Source organism: Phyllopteryx taeniolatus, chromosome 23, assembly GCF_024500385.1.
Source record: "Phyllopteryx taeniolatus isolate TA_2022b chromosome 23, UOR_Ptae_1.2, whole genome shotgun sequence".
Lineage (NCBI taxonomy): Eukaryota > Metazoa > Chordata > Actinopteri > Syngnathiformes > Syngnathidae > Phyllopteryx > Phyllopteryx taeniolatus.
In genome coordinates, this window is record NC_084524.1 from 7,834,468 (window position 1) to 7,860,188 (window position 25,721).

Genomic DNA, 25,721 nt, shown 5'->3' on the forward strand with positions numbered 1-25,721 from the left:
TAAAATAATTATATGAAATATATATATATATATATATATATATATATATATATATATATATATATATATATATATATATGAGAGAAAGTAAACTATGCCAGGACTACAACCAGCAAGGGTCATTCTAATCTTGAGATAGATTAAAAAATCAAGTTTATTTGAAATCTGCACACATGACTGCAAGTATATCTTTTTTTTTATAAATTTGATTAGAATTTTTCATGTGAAAAGAATTGCCCAGGTCCGCTCGAACCCGAACCCGAGGATTCAGATATTGATGTTTGGAGAATTGGTATTGATAATTATCTCAATAAAAGTGCAATGAACATTGTTACGATGTGGGAAACACCTGAACTGGGCTAAAGGTCATTGTGATTGAGACATTGAATGCAAGTAGGCCTAAGCTAATAAGTGTCAATCAAAGCCTACACAGCTATCGGCAGCAATGAAATTGACTGCGTTCAATTCGCCTCATCAATCGTATTTGCAATATTTTTCAATAAGTGTTGTACATCATCCTTTAAACTTCAGTTGTTAAATGAAATTATCTTGAAGTCCATTGGCCCAGACTCAAATGATCCAGCTGGGTGATAGGCTGACACATCCCAATGAGCTCATCTGCAATGAATCCCAAATATTGCGGAAGTATTGACACATGTGAATATGTAAATACTACATCGACCAACATCGTATTTTATCTTTTATTGCTGAAAGATAACGAGAGAGTCTTGTTTCACACAGATTAGTGACGTAGGTTGCTGTGACTTCTTTCGTCCACCAGATGTCACTAATGTTGTTCTCACTGACTCCGAATCTGTTCGGGCACAAATTAAATGAAAGCCTCAAACCTTCATGAGGCTTTTTTTTTTTTTTTTGCCAAAAAGCTGAGGAATATCACGCGAATATCGTCATCGCAAGCAAAAAAATATTTTCAATACAAGTGATAGTTTTTTTTTTTTTTGCTTGAGTTAGATTATCTCCCAATGTCTGATTTTTGCTTGCAATTCAAGAAGTCTTGTTTTTTTCGTTTACAAAGTAAATATTGTGTGACTTTTGGATGCTACAGTTACGCAAAATCATATTTTTCTTAGCGTTTCCCAACCGCTCCCCGCTTCCCCGATTGCTCACCAAAATGCTTCATTTCTGTGTCGTCATTTCCTTTACGTCGGTGGTGCGCCACCAACGGGGCCAGCGATGGAAATTATCGCAGCGTTGAGATTATGGACGTCCTCTGATGTTAGACTGGACCATGAGTTGCTCGTGTCTGGTGATTGGCTGTTGTGACGTCAGCAAAGATGAAAGAGCAAAGGGACATTTAAGCTTGAATGTGGGCTCAAGTCAGGCAGTCTGTGTGTGGAGTGCCTGGCGTGAGTAGTAGTCGACAGCAGCTCTTGAATGAATGTGCATTGAGTTCTTTGTAAAAATGTGTGGAAGATTTTTTCACTTTAACAAGGGGACATTCAGTTTACACAGATGATGCAACACAACATGTTAAGACCATAGACTTTGCTCAGGGGGCCGTCATTGCGTTTCAACAGGCATCTCCACCTGCCCTTCAGTCTTGCAAATGCATGCTCAGCTGTTCTTCTGGCTCTGCTTGATTTGTTATTGCACATGAACTGCTGGGTGGCCAGCCTGCCATTGTCAGTCAAAGGTTTCAGCAGCCAGCTGAGAGCAGAGATCATCAAAAGTGTCCTCGGATACGCCAAAATTGTTCACCCACTGGGTCGGAACTACGGCTTCCCACCATTTTGATGCTCTGAGGTGCTTCGGGGAACAGCCCCCGATCAGTCGTAAGTGCGTATCGAAAACACAAAACGGTAAAGAAAAATGAAACTGTCAATACTTAGTCAATGGAAACTATTCAAAGAGGAGCTTATTGAAATGAGTAAAACAAAGCAAAATAAAAGCAGACACAAAACCATCTGTAAAATGTGAGAAAGTTACATATTTACATAATGCGTGACATTCCAGCGGCATGGAGGACAACTGGTTAGCACATCTGCCTCACAGTTCTGAGGACTCAGGTTCAAATCCAGCCTTCCTGTGTGGAGTTTGCAGGTTCTCCCTGTGCCTGCGTAGGTTTTCTCTGGGTACTTCGCTTTCATCCAACATTGCAAAAACATGCATGCTAGGTTCATTGAAAATTCTAAATTGCCTGTAGGTGCGAATGGTTGTTTGTCTTTGTGTGCCCTACGATTGGCTGGCGACCAGTTCAGGGTGTACCCGGCCTCGCGCTTAGAGTCAGCTGAGAGAGGTTCCAGCTCGCTCGCGACCATGGTGAGGATCAGCGGGATGGAAAGTGGATGGATGGATGACATTCAATCATAGTATATTGTGAATAAAAAGCTCTAAGCAGGCTAAAAACAGGGGCAGCTATCATGTACAGTATACGATGAGATTGTACTTTGAGTATTTATTACTGTATTTACTTATACACACAGGCTCCAGCACGCCTGCGACCCTCTTGAGGAGAAGCGGCTCAGAAAATGGATGGATGGATGCATTTTTGCAACTTACTCTGATAGTTGCATACTTTACAATAGGTACTTCTTTCCATGAGTAACCAAGGATTGGCACCTCCATAAATGCCTAACTGAGAGAATGCAGGGGTCCACTGTATTACCCTTATTGATACTTGTTGTTACATGCATGTTATTATTTTACACTTGTTCACATTTATGGTTAATGTTGACCTGCCTGTTTTTAATATATCCAATAAACCTTAACTCAACTGACTGTCCTAATAAACTTAAATATGAATATGAACCATATGACACAACATTTAAGTGAAACATGACAATTGATGTGACCAAACCATGTGTGTTTGTCTTCTTGTGTCTTGCAGACATCAGTGAAGATGTACGTCCCGAGGGGCAGGAGCGGGAGCCCCCTCACATTAAAGAGGAAGTGGAGGAGGAAGAGGTCCACCGCATCAAAGAGGAAGAGAAATTGGAGCCCACCCCCATTAAAAAATAGGATGAGGATGAGCACACTAACATCAAACATGAAGTGGAGGAGGACATCACCAAGTTTGCATCGACTGGTGTCCCTTTGAAGAGTGAAGATGAAGGTCAAAGTGAGGAGAGCAGAGTGGCAGAGCCTCCAAGCAACAGCTCAAGTCAACCTTTTACCTGCTCAGTTTGTGGTCAAAGATTAATTGAAAACGGATTCTTAAAAAGAGACACAAGAACCCAAACTGGTGAGAAACCTTTTGCCTGCTCAGTTTGTGGTCAAAGATTCATTGAAAACAGAAGCTTAAAAAGAGACACAAGAACCCACACTGGTGAGAAACCTTTTACCTGCTCAGTTTGTCGTCAAAGATTCATTGAAAACAGAAGCTTAAAAACACACACAAGAACCCACAGTTGTGTGAAACCTTTTACCTGCTCAGTTTGTGGTCAAAGATTCATTGAAAACAGAAGCTTAAGAAGACACACAAGAACGCACACTGGTGAGAAACCTTTTGCCTGCTCAGTTTGTGGTCAAAGATTCATTGAAAACAGAAGCTTAAAAGACACACAAGAACCCACACTGTTGAGAAACTTTTTGCCTGCTCAGTTTGTTGGCAAAGATCCTCTGTCAAGGGAAACTTAAAAACACACACAAGAACGCACACTGGTGAGAAATCTTTTGCCTACTCAGTTTGTGGTCAAAGATTAATTGAAAACAGAAGCTTAAAAGACACACAAGAACCCACACTGTTGAGAAACTTTTGCCTGCTCAGTTTGTGGGCAAAGATTCTCTGTCAAGGGAAACTTAAAAACACACACAAGAACCCACACTGGTGAGAAACCTTTTGCCTGCTCAGTTTGTCGTCAAAGATTCATTCAAAACGGAAGCTTAAAAAGACACAAAAGAACCCACACTGGTGAGAAACCTTTTGCCTGCTCAGTTTGTGGTCAAAGATTCATTGAAAATGGAAGCTTAAAAAGACACAAGAACCCACAATGTTGAGAAACCTTTTACCTGCTCAGTTTGCGGTCAAAGATTCTCTCATAAGTATCGGGCTAAAACACACAAGTTTGGAGTGAGAAAAGCAGTGATGAAGAAGCTTCAAATGAAAAAGTAAATGTTTAATATCAAAGGAAATTACGATCATACTGATTTACAAAAATCTACATTCTACCATCTTTTATTTTTTCAATCTTTTCATTTTCTTTGTATCTTCTAAAAGCCTCCTGTGGACAAATGTTGAGAATTATCACTGGTTCCAAAATACTTTTGTCTAATGTTTTAAAATGAGCAAATGATTGAGAGAAATCGATCTGGATCCGATGTTTGACTTTTGGTGAAAAGGTTGAAAAGTGTAAATGGGATCCTTCATAAAATACAATTCTTCAAACAGTGAGAGTCACTCAATTGTCTTGTATGTCAAATTCATTTTCTCCGTTGAAAAGAACTGAAATGCCTTTAATCCTTTCAAAACCCTCCAAAACCAAAATAATGGCAACGCAAAGCAAAAAATGGCCCAAGCGACAAGTGGAAAATTGCTCAGCTGGGGCACTGGTACGTCAAGGTAATGCTTTACTTGTCTGACTTTAAGCACAATGAAAAAAATTCTGCATGTCAAATAATGGAGTGAGACTTTGGAACAGATTGAGTGTGGAGCTGAAACAATGTCCCCGCATAAACCAAAATATCGACAAAATATGAGGAAATGTCATCTCAATATAAATATATATCAAAACAAATTTAGAAACAGGCAATTAAAGTTGCAAGAAAATATTCAATATAAAATCAAAATCCGAATCATCTTTATTTTGCCAAGTATGTCAAAAACACACAAGGAATTTGTCTCCTGTAGTTGGAGCCGCTCTAGTCGGACAACAGACAGTCAATTGACAGAGCAGCTGTCAATTGACTGTCTGTATATTTTTTGGAGCAGCTGAATATTTGAAGCTGAAATGCTTGGATTGGATATTTTGATGTTAAAAGTAAAATTCAAATTGAGTGTAAAAAAAAATTTGTAATTCAAATTGAGAATCTGATGGCACAGATATACTTCCACACCTAAATTTCCTCCAACACACACCTCGATCGACAATTCTACTTCCTAAGGCCCGGACACACATAAGGATTTTACCAATCTTAAAAGAGTTTTCATCTGCTACAGACCCCACACATGAACATAAAAAAATCAGCCATTTAACAATTTCTGTCATGTTATCTGTGGTGTGCTCCAATAATATGAAAGGCACAACAACATACAGCAGGATTGTGTTCCACCACGGGTCTGGAAACAAATCTGTAGAATGGCGATGTCGTCCATGAGGGACTGGCTTTGGAAAATACTTTTTGCTGTCTGGGCAACCCACCTTTCTACAAAAAAAAACATGAGTAAGACGTTTGTTTTTATTTGCGATTGTTTCCTTGTTCCTGAGTCAGAGCGCTTCTTGATTGGCTACATTCTGATTCACTTCCCAATTCACGACGTCATGACTGGGGGAGACGTTGGCTTCCACACGTGGAGATTTTGTAAGAGTCGTAAATATTTTTCGGCCCCGACCCATATCGGTCCCTATATTCTGAACAAATCCACTCTTAACATATCTCAGATTTAAACCAAAGCAAATGTATTTATATAGTGCATTTCACACACAAGGTAACTAAATGTGCTTTACATGATTAAAAGCATTTCAAAACAAAGAAAAAAAATCTTATTAACATTTAAAACAAAGAGGAAAAAAAGAAAGTACATTTAAAACAGTGTACGTTCTACTGTTTCCTATTGACATAATTTCATAGGATAATCTTTTAAAACATAATCCAGTCTGGCGTTTGAGGTCCTCGGTCGGGGACAGGGCAAAACTGGGACAAAAAACAACCTGATTGTCTTTGTGTGTACCAGGCCTGACACGATCTTTTCTTCACCTCAAGTATTGTCTTCATTTCCCAAATTCTTCATTGAAATGATCACCTATACCGATACCTCACCTTGTGTTAATTTGCAACCTAATAAAAACTCAATTTAGATGGTGCTGCCCCACCATCGCAAACGTCCGGCTGTTCTGCCCACACGGTTCGTTTGAACTGCCCCGTTATTACCCACAGCCCCCCGACAGGCCTGTCGTACTCCAAATTGTGAAGGGCGACATTAAAGGTTAACGTAAAAAATACAGCATTTTGTATTAGGTTTAATACCACATGCAAAATTGCACACGAGATAGCCAGGAGTTGAACCTAGAACCTTCTGATCCGTAGTCAGACGCGTTATCCATTGCGCCACTAGCCCCACAAAGTTTTGGGCCCTCTGCAAGCCCCTGTGGATGACTTTCACTCTCCCACGTAAACTATTCAAACGGCAGCACTAAAAAAAGGGGTTCATTCCTACCGTGACCCGGATTCGAACCGGTGTTGCTGCGGCCACAACGCAGAGTACTAACCACTATACGATCACGGCTTGGGTTGGTGGAACCTGGCACGAAAGTTGTTGGCTAAAACTGTTGGCTGCAGCAAGGCTGAGGAAAACCTGCAGGATGCTGAGCGAGGACGACAGTGAATTAATGTGAAGGGCATGATAGGCATTAAACTGTCGATCAAGTGAATCATCTCAACATTTTACTGTACTGATAAGAATATTAATCAACATTTAATACAGGTTACCATTTCAACCGCTTTTATGCTCACATCTTGTGTGGTGATGAAATGCGACACTCATGTCAATCTCCACTTTATCATATTTTTTATTTTATAAAATAATCATTGAAGCCATCATTGATTCACAATTAGACAGAATCATGATTATGTTTGCAATTTAACATTATGCAGAATCATTTTGATCCCATTACATAATCGACTTCAATAACTGACCCTCGTAATGTTCTTGACAACATTTTTAAAATGTAGAAATTCAAACAAATTGGGACAAATTGTTCTGGAAGTGAAGTTTTATAAGTTGGCAGCTTCCGACACCCGATTGGTTTGTATGCGATCCAGCCTTACACACGGCATCTCTACCGGTCGGGTTATTGCTGCTTCCTGTTCCATTCTCTTCCTTCTCCCCCAATAAGAGCACCACATCTTCCTCCCTGTTCTCCAAGACCAGCCCCACCTCTTCACTGCCACCATGGGGTCACCCAGTCCCTCAATAACCCCTCTGCTCGTGACCTCAACCCCTGATGCTGCTGCTAATCACAACAAAACAATAATAATCACAGCAAGAGTTATGTTCTTAACACACAAAGACAATCTATGTAAGAAAATGCCATAAATTACACACCTACACACACCCACTTTGAGGGTTTACGTTTTCTCATATCAAAATAAACCTGCTCATTTGTTCACATATCAAATAATATGTAAGTATTCCTTCATTGCTTCATTGCTTCATTGAGTTCGGTCATGCGTTGCTCAACATAGACTGTGATTTGCATTGACCTGGGTTTAATCCTCTCTTCATGCAACCTGATGGGGAGCACAAGCCAGTGCAAATTGTAGGCTGGTCCCAAGCCTGGATAAATGCAGAGGGTTGTGTCACAAAGGGCAACTGGCTTAAAACTTTGCCAAACAAATGTAAGTGTTCATCCAAAGAATTCTGTACTGGATCAGTTGTGGCCACAGTCAGGAACGTCTGAAATTCAGCTACTGTGGGTCGAAGATGGTTTCTATTACAATAGTGTAGATGGGAAGAGAAATGGAGTAGGGGTTATTTTAAAGGAAGAGTTAGCTAAGGATGTCTTGGATGTGAAAAGAATATCAGATCGAGTGATGAGGCTGAAACTTGAAATTGAGGGTATAATAATATAATTATGTATAATGTGATGAGTGGCTATGCCCCACAGGTAGGATGTGACCTAGAGGTGAAAGAGAAATTCTGGATGGAACTCGACGAAGTAGTTCTTAGCATCCCAGACAGAGAGAGTCGTGATTGGTGCAGATTGTAATGGACATGTTGGTGAAGGAAATAGGGGTGATGAAGAAGTGATGGGTAAGTACGGCATCCAGGAAAGGAACTTGGAGGGACAGATGGTGGTAGACTTTGCAAAAAGGATGGAAATGGCTGTAGTGAAATGGCAGGAACATAAAGTAACATACAAGAGCAGAGGTAGAAAATGATTCAAGAGAATGAAAAATGGAAAGGCAGTTGGTCCTGATGACATTCCTGTGGAGGTATGGAAGCATCGAGGAGAGGTGGTTGTGGAGTTTTTGACCAGCTTGTTCAATAGAATTCTAGCGCGTGAGAAGATGCCTTAGGAATGGAGGAAAAGTGTGCTGCTGCACATTTTTAAGAACGAGGGTGATGTGCAGAGCTGTGGCAACTATAGAGGAATAAAATTGATGAGCCACACAATCAAGTTATGGGAAAGAGTTGTGGAGGCTAAACTCAGGACAGAAGTGAGTATTTGTGAGCAACAGTATGGTTTCATGCCCAGAAAGAGTACCACAGATGCATTATTTGCCTTGAGGATGTTGATGGAAAAATACAGAGAAGGTCAGAAGGAGCTACATTGTGTCTTTGTAGATCTACAGAAAGCCTATGACAGAGAGGAACTGTGGTATTGCTTGCGGAAGTCTGGAGTGGCAGAGAAGTATGTTAGAATAATACAGGACATGTATGAGGGCAACAGAACAGTGGTGAGATCTGCTGTAGGTGTTACAGAAGAGTCTCTGCTTGGATGAAGGGCAAAGTTTATAAAACCGTGGTGAGGCCAGCCATGATGTACGGATTAGAGACAGTGGCACTGAAGAGACAACAGGAAGCAGAGCTGGAGATGGTGGAAATGAAGATGGTGAGGTTTGCTATTGTGACCAGGTTGGATAAAATTAGAAAAGAGCTCATCAGAGGGACAGCCAAGGTTCGATATTTTGGAGACAAAGTTAGAGAGAGCAGACTTCGATGGTTTGGACACGTCCAGAGGAGAGAGCGTGAGTATATTGGTAGAAGGATGATGAGGAAGGAGCTGCCAGGCAAGAGAGCTCGAGGAAGACCAAAGAGAAGGTTGATGGATGTCGTGAGGGAAGACATGATGGCAGTTGGTGTTCGAGAGGAGGATGCAGGAGATAGGCTCTCATGGAAAAGGATGACGCGCTGTGGCGACCCCTCACGGGACAAGCCCAAAGGAAAAGAAGAGGCGCGCGCACACACACACACACACACACACACACACACACACACACACACACACACACACACACACACAGATTGAGAATTTTGAGGGATTGTCTCGATTAACAATTGTTGGCTGTACTTGATGGTGGTTTGTGGTTAGGATTCGGCGCTCTCACCGCTGTGGTCTGGGTTCGATTCCCGGTCAGGGAAGATTCATCCTTAAACCTGTTTGGTCATGTGTTGTTCAACATTGACTATGAGTTGCATTGACCTGGGTTTGATCCTCTCTTAATGCAGCCCAATGGGGGGCACAAGCCGGTGCAAACTGTCGGCTGGTCCCAATCCCAGATAAATGCAGTGGACATGGAGTTTTTGACAGACCGGCCAACCAAGCTATTTAATATTTTCAAATGATAAGTCATGACAAATGCACACACAACACAATTCAAAGAAAAAAAACGAGTAAATCGCAGGTATATTTGTGGATCTGACAAACGTAAATCGCAGATATATTTGCGTAAATAATCTCCCCTTAGTTTTTTATGTCAGATTAGAAAAGAAAAAAAACAGTTTTGTTTCTACCCATGGACCGTTTTCATATGAAGGGAACATGACAGCCACTACAAAACTGCTACTTATGCCGCATTCACACAGGATGCTACAGCGACTTGTCGCTTTGCGTCACTCGTGGGCGTTTGATCGCGGGTGGTCATCACGCACGTAGCCTACCAGAGAAGAGGGGGAGGGGCCTTACCTGTTGGAGGCGTAAACAACTGAAGAACAACCACACATGCTCATTATGCAATCGTGATGGGCACGTATATACATTTATAATTAATTTCCATTTATTTTAAATATGTGTGCTTGTTTTCATGGACACTCATCGTACGAGTACATCGCTCCTTAGCGGATCACAAATGAAGTTTCAACGAGTGATTCACGAACGAATCAGTCGTGTATTACGGATCGCGAACGAAGATCAACGAATGAATCACTCATCAGTTCTTCAGTCCAGCAGTCTATTCAGTTGACTTAAGTCCCTCCCCCGCCTGCACGCCGCTGCCTGACGCTGGCCCGGCCGTCCAACATTTTTGGTGCATCCATCTGTAGCCGTGTTGCTTGCCAGACGTTTGCAACTGATGGTCGATGAAGCCTGCCACTTGAGCGTCATCCATCTCCTCCACAACAGGTTCTTCTGTGGCTTTCCTTCCCAGGTCCGGGGGCTGACTTGGATACTATGAGAGTCCTCCAGAAAAACTGTTTCTCTAATATTTCACAGTTTGTGAATCCACGCCTGAAGTAGTCTTCAATAATGACATCTATTCCGTAAAGAACTGCAAAGCTGTCTCGCCTCCTTCCAACTCGTGGCTTTGGCACTACACATGGAAGATCACTAGCATTTTTTTGTAATCCCACTGGCGGAAAATGGCTTCTTGCAGTAAAAAAATAAATAAAAATAATCACTGGCTCGGCTAATTGGCAGAAAAAGGCTTCCTGCCCTAATTATAAAACAAAAAGCAAAAACAACATTTAACGTTTTTGTCATGTTATTAGATAAATATTGATTGTGAACTGTTATATTGCGTTGTATACACGACAACCTCAATGGCGGTTTGGAGGTGACGGATTGGAATGTAAAGGTAACTGTGTTTCTTGCTTCAGTAATAATGGCATTCATCCTCAAATATGGGGAAAGCCTCTGTCTCTTCTTTGATGCCACACATAGTTCTACATGTGTTGCATTTTTGCACATTATTTTTGCCACGTGACGGTGTTATTAAGAGGTGGATTAGGTCACTGAAGGCCCAGGTCCCAAACTCACAACCCGCCACTGGAATTTTGTTAAGATAACCACTCCGTTGTGTCACCACCTTGCCAGATGTCCTCCCACCAAAAGCTTTTGATACAAATGAAACCACACCGGTTGGTGTGTGTATTGTGATGCTTACAGTCAGACCACGTCTGTTCATATCCTGTTTATGGACCAGGACTTTGAAAACTGTAAATACTTCAAAACAGTCAACAGTTCTTCTTAAACTTGTTGGTATTCAACATTCAGTTCTGCTATTTTTTCCTGCAAAGATCATGAGAGTGAATGTCTTCATTGGTTTTCATCTGTAAAGATTCACTCACAGTCTCAAAATGTGTGCTAAAAACACTGTACACTTTTAAAATGTCAAACATGAATTCAATATTTAGCTGGTACTGAGGAAACATTCACACAGTTTGACATGTCAAGAAGTGCTGAAGCTGTATCGGCTCTCTTCTTCTGGGTCTCCCTCTGCTCTTTTGTATCTTGCATACTATTTTTTATTTAGCAATAATTTCAAGTTGTGTGTCTTACCAGATATAAAGTCTCTAAAGCAAACGCGTTGGTTGTTGTTGCATTATCGGCTGTACTCACGAATTGGATAAGAAGGATCCCTTGCGCTTTTAACGCATTTTCACCCAAAAACCCGAAGCGTGTTGTAAACTTTGGATTGCAGCAATTAAGCGAGACAAGTGGACACATACTGACAACCAGAGGCGTCAAACATATTCACGTTCATTACTCAAGTAGAAGTAGATATTAGGGTTTAAAGAAGAATTTGTAGTATCAATTCAAGCTTTTTAGTCAAGTAAACGTGTAAAAGTATAAGTTTCAAAATGACTTGAAGTATAAAAGTAATGTGTGGGGGGGAAAAAAATAAATTAAGCAGTGCATTCAAAAGGAGTTCTTTTGGCAATACAGACATTTGGAAAAAATCTTCCAGGTCCGGCCACGGATGTACAAGGGTTGGCTGCCTATCAACCTCCTTGCTGCTGGGACTCGGTTGGGACTTTTGGTGTGAGTTCTCTGCCACGGACATTTTCAGGCCTCGGCTGCACATGTGCTCTCGATGTCCTCGTGTGACCATTTGTCTTCGATTTGTTTGATTTGTTACTTGCGCAGGTGCGATGGATCGCGTACAAACCAATAAGGTGTCGGAATGGTATGACCGCAGGACAGTTATTGCAGTACAGGATAAAAATAATTCTGCATATTGTTAACTTGGACAACATAATCATGACTCTATAATCATAATCTTGAATAAATTAGAAATTAAAATTAAATTAAGCTTCATCACATAAAACATGATGACAAAGAGGAGAGTGACATGAGTGATGCTTTTCATCACCAAAAGGTGAGAATAAAAGTGGTTGAAATGGTAAACAATATTAAATGTTGATTAATGTTCGAGTCAATTACAGTAAAAGTGTTGATATGATGGCTTCTTAGATCCTAATCCTCAAGAAGGATTTTAAGGACTTTATCATGCTCAGGAATTTAAGAATATTTTCAAATAAACATGTATTATTATTATTCAGTATAATAATGAGTAAATATGAGTGAAAAATGAGTGATTTCCGTCACAAAATACAGATGATTCATTAACATTTGACAGCTCTCATCCAACCACAATCAAAAGCACTTTATCCTGGCACAATTTATCCGGATTGTTTTTGTTTGTTTTTGTTTGCAATTTTGAACAATGACAAGCCGGAAACAACACAATCCAAAATGAAAAAGAACGCAGCTTTTTGTGGTAGGAGAAGAAAGTACACATATTTGCCTGAAAATGTAGGGAGTCGAGGTAAAAAAGTATGCTGAAAAATAAATATTCCAGTGAAGTATAGACCCCAAATTTGTACTGAAGTAAAGTAATGAACACCGTCGTCCCAGGGGAGGAGCGGGTGGAGGCCGCCCAAGAGCCAAAGTCAGCAAAGTACAGCGCTACCTTGACGTACCAGTGCCCCACCTGAGCAGTTTTCGCACTTAGGCCTTGTCGCTTGGGCCATTTCTTGCTTTGTGTTGCCAGCATTTTGCTTTTGGAGGCTTTCCAATGCATGAAAGACATTTCAATACTTTTTAATGGGGAAAATGGATTTGATGTACAAGTAAATGGAGTCACCCTCAATGTTTTAAGCAGTGTACTTTATTCAGGATCACATATACACGTTACAGTTTAGCACCAAAAGTCAGTTTTTTTTTAGTCTATTTCAATCAATCATTCACTTATTTGATATTGACATCACTAAAACATTGGACAAAATGCATGCATGCTCAAGAAAATGAAACTGGCACTCATTTCCAATAATATCAATACATTTTGGAGCAATTGGTAAAGAACTAATCCCCTTTCGAACACCCCTTTTTCATCAACAAAATAGAAAATTGAAAAGCACTGGCATAGCTGGTGTGGGAAAAGGAATGTACCATACTATGAAGTGGCAGTAATTGGTCATATTTGTATATCGCAGCTGTCAGGTGGAATCCCCTCACCTTCAAAATGACAACTTTTCAGGAAATTGCTTGAGTTTCCAAACACCGCCTTGTTCAAGCTGGTATTACGTTGGATATCTTACATTGCTGTCATATATCATTGCATCACATGAACAACAGCTCGTACTCCGAAATTATGTTCAAATCACGACTTTAATGTGCTTGACAAATAAAAAAAAATAAAAAACGCAAACTTATGGATTGGGATGGATGCGGACGACATCATTAAAATGACACAAACACGCCGGGCGAGCACCACATCCTTGCAAGCCTCATGCATGAACCCAAGAAACGTGGCTTCATGTCCCACAACTGTCAACAATCATCACCAAAATATATGCAGACATTTCTACCCATGACAGCTTCAAACTTTTATAAATAATAATATTATAATGATCAGCCCAATATTTGAGCTTTTATGGATCAGATAAGCTCAAATCAGATCAGCCGCAGTTTCGGGACAGGAGACCTTCGTTATGGGTCGTCCGACATTATGACAGTCCACATCTGTCACACAATGCCATCTGCAGAAACAAATTTGTGATCTATACATATATTTGATCGATACATACACACATACAGTGGGTACGGAAAGTATTCGGACCCCCCTTAAACTTTATATGTGTTATATTGCAACCATTTGCTAAAATCACATAATTTTTCTCCTTATTAATGTACACACAGCACCCCATATTGAAATTTTTGCTGATTTATTTAAAAAGAAGAACTGACCCTTTGCTGTGACACTCATATATTGAACTCGGGTGCTGTCCATTTCGTCTGATCATCCTTCAAATGGTTCTCCACCTTCATCGGAGTCCAGCTTTGTTAGATTATCCTGATCGGACTTGATGAGGAAATCCAGGTGTGAAAAACTTGTTGCATCATTCCCAAAAAGACTCATGGCTGTATTAGCTCAAAAGGGCGCTTCTACTAAATACTGAGCAAAGGGTCGGAATACTGATGGCTGTGTGATATTTCAGTTATTCTTTTTTAATAAATCTGCAAAGATTTCAACAATTCCGCTTTTTTCTGTCAATATGGGGTGCTGTGTGTACATTAAGGAGGAGAAAAAAATTAACCTCAATGATTTTAGCAAATTACGACCGAGTTTATTTTGGAGGCATTTTTTTCCTGTAGACATTTATAATTCCAGCACCATGGAATACGTGTCCATGTTCTCACTTTTGCTAAATGGCCAATGGACTGCACTTATGTAACGCTTCATCTTCACGATCACAGTGCCCAAAGTGCTCTATTAAGCCTCACATTCACACACATATTCATAGACCACTGGGCGGCTGCTGCCGTGCAAGGCGCTGCCAGGCTCACTGGGAGCAAATTAGGGTTCGGTGTCTTGCCCAAGGACACTTCCACATACGGACAGTCGGAGCCAGGGTTCGAACCGGCGACCCTTCGGTCACTGGACGACCCGCTCTACTGATCCACAGCCGCCCTCTTTCCCACCACCTTTAACTTGTCCCTTTTAAGTATTTTGGCAACAGTGTTCATTCTCAACACTCACGGGGCTTTTAGAAACTATACGGACAAGAAGAAGATACATACAATAAAAGCTGGTACACAGAATACAAGCATGTAGATTTATGTCAGTAACATAGTCATTACTTTTATATTAAACATTTACATTTCCATTAAAAGCTTCTTGATCACTGTTTGTCTCACCAGGACACTTGTGTGTCTTAACCCGAGCCTTACGAGAGAATCTTTGACCACAACCTGAGCAGGAAAAAGGCTTCTCACCAGTGTGTGTTCTTGTGTGTGTTATTAAACTTCCCTTTTGGGAGAATCTTTGACCACAAACTGAGCATGCAAAAGGCTTCTCACCGGCGTGTGTTCTTGTGTGTATTTTTAAGTTACTCTTCACAGAGAACCTTTGACCACAAACTGAGCAGGAAAAAGGTTTCTCACCAGTGTGGGTTCTTGTGTGTTTTAGTAAAGTTCCCTTTTCAGAGAATCTTTGCCCACAAACTGAGCAGCCAAAGGGCTTCTCTCCAGTGTGTGTTCTTGTGTGACCTGTCAAATGTCGCTTGTGAGGGAATCTTTTCCCACAAACTGAGCATACAAAAGGTTTCTCACCAGTGTGGGTTCTTGTGTGCATTTTTAAGTATCCCTTCTGTGTGAATCTTTGACCACAAACTGAGCATCCAAAAGGTTTCTCACCAGTGTGGGTTCTTGTGTGTATTTTTAAGCTTTCCTTTCGGGAGAATCTTTGACCGCAAACTGAGCAGGCAAAAGGTTTCTCACCAGTGTGCGTTCTTGTGTGTATTTTTAAGCTTCCCTTCTGTGTGAATCTTTGACCACAAACTGAGCATCCAAAAGGTTTCTCACCAGTGTGGGTTCTTGTGTGTTTTAGTAAAGTTCCCTTTTCAGAGAATCTTTGCCCACAAACTGAGCAGCCAAAGGGCTTCTCTCCAGTGTGTGTTCTTGCGTGATGTGTCAAATGTCCCTTGTGAGAGAATCCTTGACCACAAACTGAGCATGCAAAAGGTTTCTCACCAGTGTGCGTTCTTGTGTGTATTTTTAAGGTTCCCTTTCGGGAGAATCTTTGACCACAAACTGAGCATGCAAAAGGTTTCTCACCAGTGTGTATTTTCATGTGTTGTTTGAAATTGCTCTTAGAAGCAAAGGTTTTCCTACATTTAGAACATTTCCAGCATTTATTGGCAGTGTGACATGTCATATCACCTTCCAACTGTTCATCAACATCATCATCACCGTCTGTTTGTGATCCTCCACAGTGGTCTCCATCACTTGAGCTGTTGCTGTTTGGTGGCTCCGCCCCTCGTCTCTCCTCACTTCGACCTTCATCTTCACTCTTCAAAGGGACACCAGTCGATGGAACCTTGATGATTTCCTCCTGCTCTTCCTCTTTCATGTGAAGGAACTCTTCCTCCTCCTCTTTGATGTGAGGGGACACTGACTGCTGCTGCTCAGGATGAAGATTTTCACTGACGTCTGCAAGACAAAAGAAGACAAACACAAATGGGTCAAATCTAATTTGTTTACAATATTGACAACCACCTTGGTCCTCGATCCTGTTTACACGTTAGCGCCTTCAACCAGAGAGCCTAATGGGACTAATGGGCTGACGCAAAATACCAGAACAGCGGGACGCAGCAAAGTTGGGCGACCCTTCAATGTGGATGCACCGTTTTTTGTTTTTTTGACACGTCATCATCCATAGAAGTTGAAAAAAGTAATGCTATTTGTGACAAAGTAAGGAAGAGAAATCATAGGTTTCAAATTTAAAGCGTGAAAGTAAATTGTTGACAGTAAAAAAAAAAAAAAAAGTATAGACACCTAAAAATGTACTTAGGTACAGTAAAGAATAATATGTACAGTAATCAAACTGCGATAGATGAACCGCGATATCGCGGAGGGTTTACTGCCAAGTACAGTAAACCCTCCGCGATAAGACTGATTTGACTTGGCATGAACAAATGTTAACTCAACTCGCCTACAAGACACAAAAAGGGCAAAAATCTTGCTGGCAATTTCCCAAACAAGTCGTGTAGGTTGTGTAACACTGTTACACTTTGATCACACAACAATGGCCACAAGCCTTTCAGATCTTCTGAAATTTGGCCTACAACCCTCAATCCACATCATCATGAGGGGATGCCATCAGACTACATGCTATTGGATATGATAAAAAAAAATTATATGTAACTGTTGGATTTATCTTACCCAACATTATAAAAAATAGACACAAATGGAATGAAGACGCTGGTTTCTTTTTCTCATGAGGAGGGCGTATGGGAGATTGTTCAGATCACAGCCTCTCAACACGCTCTAAACAATCCCCCCCCTCGCTCCTGCATTTATTTGAAAATAGGGAGGTTTCAAAGTTTACAAGACATAACGTACTAAGCTACAAGACACAACACACTAAGGGGAGGGTTTCAAGGGGAAAACATGGGACCAACACCTGCCACGTCCCGGCCACGTCCTTCTCTCTGATGATTCCTGCTGAGTCATCTAATGCAAGCTAAGCAAATAAATGATAACTTCTACAATATATTTAACAGTAACGTCAGACAGTGCTCATCAGAAAAACCCGGGAATAATATTAAAATTAGAATGTATTTCATAAAACCAGTGAGAGAGAAGTGAACCCACCTGCTCTGCGTAGCACAATTCGAGGCTGCAGATTGAACGCAGCGTCCAGTAGTTGACGTTGTGGCTCCTTCTCCTCTTTTGGGCCACAAAGTTCCTCCTCGTACTCTGCTGTCCTCCTTGCACACATTTTCACACGACGATCGCAACACTTTCCGCTCTACGTTGGCGGGATGAGAAGAGCAAGTGCAAATCAGATGACATCAAGATTACGATTTGGACATTGTGAGTTAAACAGTACGTTAGTTAAAATGGCAAAGCACCAAAGTCAGTTCAGAAAATAATTGTTAGAGGATATTATTTTAGAATCTCAGACAAAGCTTACAGAATGTAGTAGTTGGCGTGTGTGTTATTTTCTCTCCATTTAAGTGTTCGCATTAGATACTCGGAGGTGGCGGAAAGAAAAACACTTTACCTGACGCTTGATCTCTGCTTAGCGAAGTCTTGCTCACAAACGTGTCTCTTTGTTAGCAAGCTAAGCTAAGCTAAGCTAGGCCGAGAAGCTTCAACGTGCACGCGACGACTCCAACCGGACACGAAGATTGCACGAATGCTGTTTTAGTCCACTAAAGTCGCGATCAGGGGCGTCAAGCGTCGAGGATTCGCAACATTCGGTCCAAATTCAGGAAGATTTGCTGAAGCACGATCGTCCCTCCTCCCGCACGGCGAGAAGGGAAAGGAGATGTATTACCCATGATCCTTTACGGCAGGCCACCGACTCGAGCCAAATGAAGTCAAACCAGCCGCCCCTAATTTTGTTCATACTCGGCATTACGGTAATAAGCCGCCAACGAGCGGCACCTTCAAAATAAAATCGCCCGACAGGGACGTCAATGCTTCGGATTTAAAATAATAATATTAAATATATATATATATATATATATATATATATATATATATATATATATATATATATATATATATATATATATATATATATATATGAGAGAAAGTAAACTATGCCAGGACTACAACCAGCAAGGGTCATTCTGATCTTGAGATAGATTAAAAATTCTAGTTTGTTTGAAATCTGCCCACATGACTGCAAGTATATCTTTTTTTTATAAATTTGATTAGAATTTTTCATGTGAAAAGAATTGCCCAGGTCCGCTCGAACCCGAACCCGAGGATTCAGATATTGATGTTTGGAGAATTGGTATCGATAATTATCTCAATAAAAGTGCAATGAACATTGTTACGATGTGGGAAACACCTGAACTGGGCTCCAAGTCATTGTCATTGAGACATTGAATGCAAGTAGGCCTAAGCTAATAAGTGTCAGTCAAAGCCTACACAGCTATCAGCAGCAATGAAATGACAGGAAAATCTCGGGAGTTGGTTGACATGATGATTCGGAGAAAGGTTGATATATTGTGTGTCCAGGAGACCAGGTGGAAAGGCAGTAAGTCTAGAAGTTTAGGGGCAGGGTTTAAATTATTTTACCATGGTGTAGATGGGAAGAGAAATGGAGTCAGGGTTATTTTAAAAGAAGAGTTGGCTAAGAACGTCTTGGAGGTGAAAAGAGTATCAGATCGAGTGATGAGGCTGAAATTTGAAATTGAGGGTGTTATGTGTAATGTGATTAGTGGCTATGCCCCACAGGTAGGATGTGACCTAGAGGTGAAAGACAAATTCTGGAAGGAGCGAGACGAAGTAGTTCTGAGCATCCCAGACAGAGAGAGAGTCGTAATTGGTGCAGATTGTAATGGACATGTTGGTGAAGGACATAGGGGTGATGAAGAAGTGATGGGTAAGTACGGCATCCAGGAAAGGAACTTGGAGGGACAGATGGTGGTAGACTTTTCAACAAGGATGCAAATGGCTGTCGTGAACACATTTTTCCAGAAGAGGCACGAACATAGGGTGACCTACAAGAGCGGAGGTCGACGCACGCAGGTGGATTACATCTTGTGCAGATGATGTCATCTGAAGGAGGTTACTGACTGTAAGGTAGTGGTAGGGGAGAGTGTGGCTAGACAGCATAGGATGGGGGTGTGTAAGATGACTCTGGTGGTGGGGAGGAAGATTAGGAAGACAAAGGCAGAGAAGAGAACCATGTGGTGGATGCTGAGACAGGACGAGTGTTGTGCAGCTTTTCGGGAAGAGGTGAGGCAGGCTCTCGGTGGACGGGAGGAGCTACCAGAAGACTGCACCACTGCAGCCAAGGTGATCAGAGAAGAAGGCAGGAGAGTACTTGGTGTATCTTCTGGCAGGAAAGGAGAGAAGGAGACTTGGTGGTGGAACCTCACAGTACAGGAAATCATACAAGGAAAAAGGTTAGCTAAGAAGAAGTGGGACACTGAGAGGACCGAGGAGAGGCGAAAGGAATACATTGAGATGCGACACAGGGCAGCGGCACGGTGGACGACTGGTTAGAGGGTCAGCCTCACAGTTCTGAGGACCCGGGTTCAATCCCCGGCCCCGCCTGTGTGGAGTTTGCATGTTCTCCCCGTGCCTGCGTGGGTTTTCTCCGGGCACTCCGGTTTCCTCCCACATCCCAAAAACATGCATGAATTGGAGACTCTAAATTGCCCGTAGGCATGACTGTGAGTGCGAATGGTTGTTTGTTGCTATGTGCCCTACGATTGGCTGGCAACCAGTTCAGGGTGTACCCCGCCTCGTGCCCGATGACAGCTGGGATAGGCTCCAGCACGCCCGCGACCCTAGTGAGGAGAAGCGGCTCAGAAAATGGATGGATGGATGGATGCGACACAGGGCAAAGGTAGAGGTGGCAAAGGCAAAACAAGAGGCATATGATGACATGTATGGCAGGTTGGACACTAAAGAAGGAGAAAAGGATCTATACAGGCTGGCCAGACAGAGGGATAGTGATGGGAAGGATGTGCAGCAGGTTAGGGTGATTAAGGATAGAGATGGAAATATGTTGACTGGTGCCAGCAGTGTGCTAGCTAGATGGAAAGAATACTTCGAGGAGTTGATGAATGAGGAAAATGATCGAGAAGGGAGAGTAGAAGAAGCAAGTGTGGTGGACCAGGAAGTGGCAATGATTAGTAAGGGGGAAGTTAGAAAGGCATTAAAGAGAATGAAAAATGGAAAGGCAGTTGGTCCTGATGACATTCCTGTGGAGGTATGGAAGCATGTAAAAGAGATGGCTGTGGAGTTTTTGACCAGCTTGTTCAATAGAATTCTAGCGCGTGAGAAGATGCCTGAGGAATGGAGGAAAAGTGTACTAGTGCCCATTTTTAAGAACAAAGGTGATGTGCAGAGCTGTGGCAACTATAGAGGAATAAAGTTGATGAGCCACACAATGAAGTTATGGGAAAGAGTAGTGGAGGCTCGACTCAGGACAGAAGTGAGTATTTGCGAGCAACAGTATGGTTTCATGCCTAGAAAGAGTACCACAGATGCATTATTTGCCTTGAGGATGTTGATGGAAAAGTACAGAGAAGGTCAGAAGGAGCTACATTGTGTCTTTGTAGATCTAGAGAAAGCCTATGACAGAGTACCCAGAGAGGAACTGTGGTACTGCATGCGGAAGTCTGGAGTGGCAGAGACGTATGTTAGAATTATACAGGACATGTACGAGGGCAGCAGAACAGCGGTGAGGTGTGCTGTCGGTGTGACAGAAGAATTTAAGGTGGACGTGCATCAGGGATCAGCCCTGAGCCCCTTCCTTTTTGCAGTGGTGATGGATAGGCTGACAGATGAGGTTAGACTGGAATCCCCGTGGACCATGATGTTTGCAGATGACATTGTGATCTGCAGTGAAAGCAGGGAGCAGCTGGAGGAACTGTTAGAAAGATGGAGGCATGCACTGGAAAGAAGAGGAATGAAGATTAGCCGAAGTAAAACAGAATATATGTGCATGAATGAGAGGGGTGGTGGGGGAAGAATGAGGCTACAGGGAGAAGAGATAACAAGGGTGGAGGACTTTAAATACTTGGGGTCAACCGTCCAGAGCAACGGTGAGTGTGGTCAGGAAGTGAAGAAACGGGTCCAAGCAGGTTGGAACGGGTGGAGGAAGGTGTCAGGTGTGTTATGTGACAGAAGAGTCTCTGCTAGGATGAAGGGCAAAGTTTATAAAACAGTGGTGAGGCCAGCCATGATGTATGGATTAGAGACAGTGGCACTGAAGAGAAAACAGGAAGCAGAGCTGGAGGTGGCGGAAATGAAGATGTTGAGGTTCGCTCTCGGAGTGACCAGGTTGGATAAAATTAGAAATGAGCTCATCAGAGGGACAGCCAAGGTTCGATGTTTTGGAGACAAAGTTAGAGAGAGCAGACTTCAATGGTTTGGACACGTCCAGAGGAGAGAGAGTGAGTATATTGGTAGAAGGATGATGAGGATGGAGCTGCCAGGCAAGAGAGCTAGAGGAAGACCAAAGAGAAGGTTGATGGATGTCGTGAGGGAAGACATGATGGCAGTTGGTGTTCGAGAGGAGGATGCAGGAGATAGGCTTGCATGGAAAAGGATGACGCGCTGTGGCGACCCCTAACGGGACAAGCCCAAAGGAAAAGAAGAAGAAGGCTGGTTGAGTAAACATTTGTTCATGCCAATTGAAATCAGTCTTCAGTCTGAAAATGTGATTGCAATGGTGGGAAGTAACCGAGTACAGTAAACCCCCGCTGTATCGCGGTTCACTAATCGCGGTCCGCCTCTATTTTTCAATGTCGCCCTTCACAATTTGGAGTACGACAGGCCTGTCGGGGGGCTGTGGGTAATAACGGGGCAGTTCAAACGAACCGTGTGGGCAGAACAGCCGGACGTTTGCGATGGTGGGGCAGCACCATTTAAATTGAGTTTTCATTAGGTTGCAAATTAACACAAGGTGAGGTATCGGTATAGGTGATCATTTCAATGAAGAATTTGGGAAATGAAGACAATACTTGAGGTGAAGAAAAGATCATGTCAGGCCTGGTACACACAAGACAATCAGGTTGGTTTTCTTCCCAGTTTTGCCCTGTCCCCGACCGAGGACCTCAAACACCAGACTGGATTATGTTTTAAAAGATTATCCTATGAGATAATGTCAAGAGGAAACAGTAGAACGTACGCTGTTTTAATTGTACTTTATTTTTTCCCTCTTTGTTTTAAATATTTATAAGATTTCTTTTTTCTTTGTTTTGAAATGCCTATCATCATGTAAAGAACATTTAGTTACCTTGTGTGTGAAATGCACTATATAAATACATTTGCTTTACATCTGAGATGTGTTCAGAGTGGATTTGTTCAGAATATAGGGACCGATATGGGTCAGGGCCAAAAAATATTTACGACTCTTACAAAATCTCCACGTGTAGAAGCCAACGTCTCCCCCAGTCATGACGTCGTGAATTGTGAATTGAAACAGAATGTAGCCAATCAAGAAGCACTCTGACTCAGGAACAAGGAAACAATCGCAAATAAAAACAAACGTCTTACCCGATGTCATGTTTTTTTTTGTAGAAAGGTGGGTTGCCCAGACAGCAAAAAGTATTTTCCAAAGCCAGTCCCTCATGGACGACATCGCCATTCTACAGATTTGTTTCCAGACCCGTGGTGGAACACAATCCTTCTGTATGTTGTTGTGCATTTCAGATTATTGGAGCACACCACAGACAACATGACAGAAATTGTTAAATGGCTGATTTGTCAATCGAGGTGTGTGTTGGAGGAAATTTAGGTGTGGAAGTATATCTGTGCCATCAGATTCTCAATTTGAATTACAATTTTTTTTTTACACTCAATTTTAATTTTAATTTTAAAATCAAAATATTTGGATAACATTTCAGCTTCAAATATTCAGCTGCTCCATTTCAGAAGCAAATTAAACTCGCTGGCAGAAAAGGCTGTTAAAATGGCAAAAGATATAATAATAGTAATAATAATTATAAATGCTATTAAATTCTGCACACACGTGCAAACATAAAGTAACGTAAACAACAATTTTCTACCCACAAATGAGGTCTTTAATCAGACCTTCTTTATTTTAAATTCTACGTTACCATCATGACGCAATTCCCCAAAACCTACGGATAAACTTCTATTGAGAATGAATGGGCCTTCAACAATTCCCACATTTAACACTGTCACATCATTCATTTCCCATTCCAACTTCAAATACCATACTAACTGTTAGCATTTGAGCTAATCTCCTGACTTATTTGGAGACAAAGTTAGAGAGAGCAGACTTCGATGGTTTGGACACGTCCAGAGGAGAGAGAGAGAGTATATTTGTAGAAGGATGACGAGGATGGAGCTGCCAGGCAAGAGAGCGAGAGGAAGACCAAAGAGAAGGTTGATGGATGTCGTGAGGGAAGACATGATGGCAGTTGGTGTTCGAGAGGAGGATGCAGGAGATAGGCTTCCATGGAAAAGGATGACGCGCTGTGGCGACCCCTAAAGGGACAAGCCCAAAGGAAAAGAAGAACACGCGCGCACGCACACACACACACACACACACACACACACACACACACACACACACACACACACACACACACACACACACACACACACACACACACACACACACACACACACACAGGGATTGTCTTTGTCTAGATTAACAATTGTTGGCTGCACCAGAAGTCCCTGGTGATCTAGTGGTTAGGATTCGGCGCTCTCACAGCTGTGGCCCGGGTTCGATTCCCGGTCAGGGAAGATTCATCCTTAAACCTGTTTGGTCATGTGTTGTTCAACATTGACTATGATTTGCATTGACCTGGGTTTGATCCTCTCTTAATGCAGCCCAATGGGGGGCACAAGCCAGTGCAAACTGTCGGCTGGTCCCAATCCCAGATAAATGCAGTGGACATGGAGTTTTTGACAGACCGGCCAACCAAGCAATTTAATATTTTCAAATGATAAGTCATGACAAATGCACACACAACACAATTCAAAGAAAAAAAACGAGTAAATCGCAGGTATATTTGTGGATCTGACAAACGTAAATCGCAGATATATTTGCGTAAATAATCTCCCCTTAGTTTTTTATGTCAGATTAGAAAAGAAAAAAAACAGTTTTGTTTCTACCCATGGATCGTTTTCATATGAAGGGAACATGACAGCCACTACAAAACTGCGACTTATGCCGCATTCACACAGGATGCTACAGCGACTTGTCGCTTTGCGTCACTCGTGGGCGTTTGATCGCGGGTGGTCATCACGCACGTAGCCTACCAGAGAAGAGGGGGAGGGGCCTTACCTGTTGGAGGCTGAAACAACTGAAGAACAACCACACGCTCATTATGCAATCGTGATGGGCACGTATATACATTTATAATTAATTTCCATTTATTTTAAATATGTGTGCTTGTTTTCATGAACACTCATCATATGAGTACATCGCTCCTTAGCGGATCACAAATGAAGTTTCAACGAGTGATTCATGAACGAATCAGTCGTGTCTTACGGATCGCAAACGAAGATCAATGAATGAATCACTCATCAGTTCTTCAGTCCAGCAGTGTATTCAGTTGACTTAAGTCCCTCCCCCGCCTGCACGCCGCTGCCTGACGCTGGCCCGGCTGTCCAAAATTTTTGGTGATTCATCTGTAGCCGTTGCTTGCCAGACGTTTGCAACTGATGGTCGATGAAGCCTGCACTTGAGCGTCATCCATCTTGTTTCATCTCCTCCACAACTGGTTCTTCTGTAGCTTTCCTTCCCAGGTCCGGGGGCTGACTTGGATACTATGAGAGTCCTCCAGAAAAACTGTTTCTCTAATATTTCACAGTTTGTGAATCCACGCCTGAAGTAGTCTTCAATAATGACATCTATTCCGTAAAGAACTGCAAAGCTGTCTCGCCTCCTTCCAACTCGTGGCTTTGGCACTACACATGGAAGATCACTAGCATTTTTTTGTAATCCCACTGGCGGAAAATGTTTTCTCGCAGTAAAAAAATAAATAAAATTAATCACTGGCTAGGCGAATTGGCAGAAACAGGCTTCCTGCCCTGATTATAAAACAACACAAAAACAACGTTTAACGTTTTTGTCATGTTATGAGATAAATATTGATTGTGAACAGTTATATTGCGTTGTATACACGACAACCTCTTTGGCGGTTTGGAGGTGACGGATTGGAATGTAAAGGTAACTGTGTTTCTTGCTTCAGTAATAATGGCATTCATCCTCAAATATGGGGAAAGCCTCTGTCTCTTCTTTTATGCCACACAGAGTTCCATGTGTAGCATTTTTGTACATTATTTTTGCCACGTGACGGTGTTTTTAAGAGGTGGATTAGGTCACTGAAGGTCCAGGTCCCAAACTCAGCCTGCCACTGGAAT

At 42.0% G+C, this 25,721-nt stretch overlaps 3 protein-coding genes and 2 non-coding genes across 7 annotated transcripts in view; 2 read left to right on the forward strand and 3 right to left on the reverse strand.

Annotated features, from left to right (window-relative positions):
• Nucleotides 1-25,721, forward strand: part of LOC133472573 (oocyte zinc finger protein XlCOF6.1-like) — a 287,199-nt gene that overhangs the window by 210,906 nt on the left and 50,572 nt on the right. The gene's annotated exons all lie outside the window — the stretch shown is intronic.
• The window catches only part of LOC133472542 (gastrula zinc finger protein XlCGF57.1-like), a 125,568-nt gene that overhangs the window by 40,938 nt on the left and 58,909 nt on the right, over nucleotides 1-25,721 (reverse strand). The gene's annotated exons all lie outside the window — the stretch shown is intronic.
• trnar-acg (transfer RNA arginine (anticodon ACG)) lies at nucleotides 6,163-6,235 on the reverse strand. The gene has a single exon. It is a non-coding gene; the product is annotated as a tRNA-Arg (tRNA).
• Nucleotides 12,987-18,295, reverse strand: LOC133472559 (gastrula zinc finger protein XlCGF57.1-like). Of its 3 annotated transcripts, XM_061763576.1 has the most exons (4): nucleotides 17,908-18,221; nucleotides 17,496-17,652; nucleotides 16,062-16,331; nucleotides 12,987-13,879 (listed from the first exon to the last, which is right to left on the reverse strand). In XM_061763576.1, exons 2-4 carry the CDS (start codon nucleotides 17,620-17,622, stop codon nucleotides 13,866-13,868), a joined length of 411 nt encoding a protein of 136 aa, XP_061619560.1. In that variant the 5' UTR covers nucleotides 17,623-17,652; nucleotides 17,908-18,221; the 3' UTR covers nucleotides 12,987-13,865. The 3 variants fall into 3 exon arrangements, with proteins under 3 accessions (XP_061619560.1, XP_061619559.1, XP_061619558.1); XM_061763575.1 differs by having other exon boundaries at nucleotides 12,987-16,331; nucleotides 17,496-17,643; nucleotides 17,908-18,295; XM_061763574.1 differs by having other exon boundaries at nucleotides 12,987-16,331; nucleotides 17,908-18,284.
• trnae-cuc (transfer RNA glutamic acid (anticodon CUC)) lies at nucleotides 24,024-24,095 on the forward strand. The gene has a single exon. It is a non-coding gene; the product is annotated as a tRNA-Glu (tRNA).

What these genes read in the sequence shown, in the direction of transcription:
- LOC133472559 (XM_061763575.1), bottom strand. Translation starts at nt 17,622, where the DNA reads ATGTGTGCAAGGAGGACAGCAGAGTACGAGGAGGAACTTTGTGGCCCA. An exon ending in AATTGTGCTACGCAGAGCAG is followed by an intron (nt 16,332 to 17,495) that starts GTGGGTTCACTT and finishes TTTGTCTTGCAG; the next exon opens with ACGTCAGTGAAAATCTTCAT.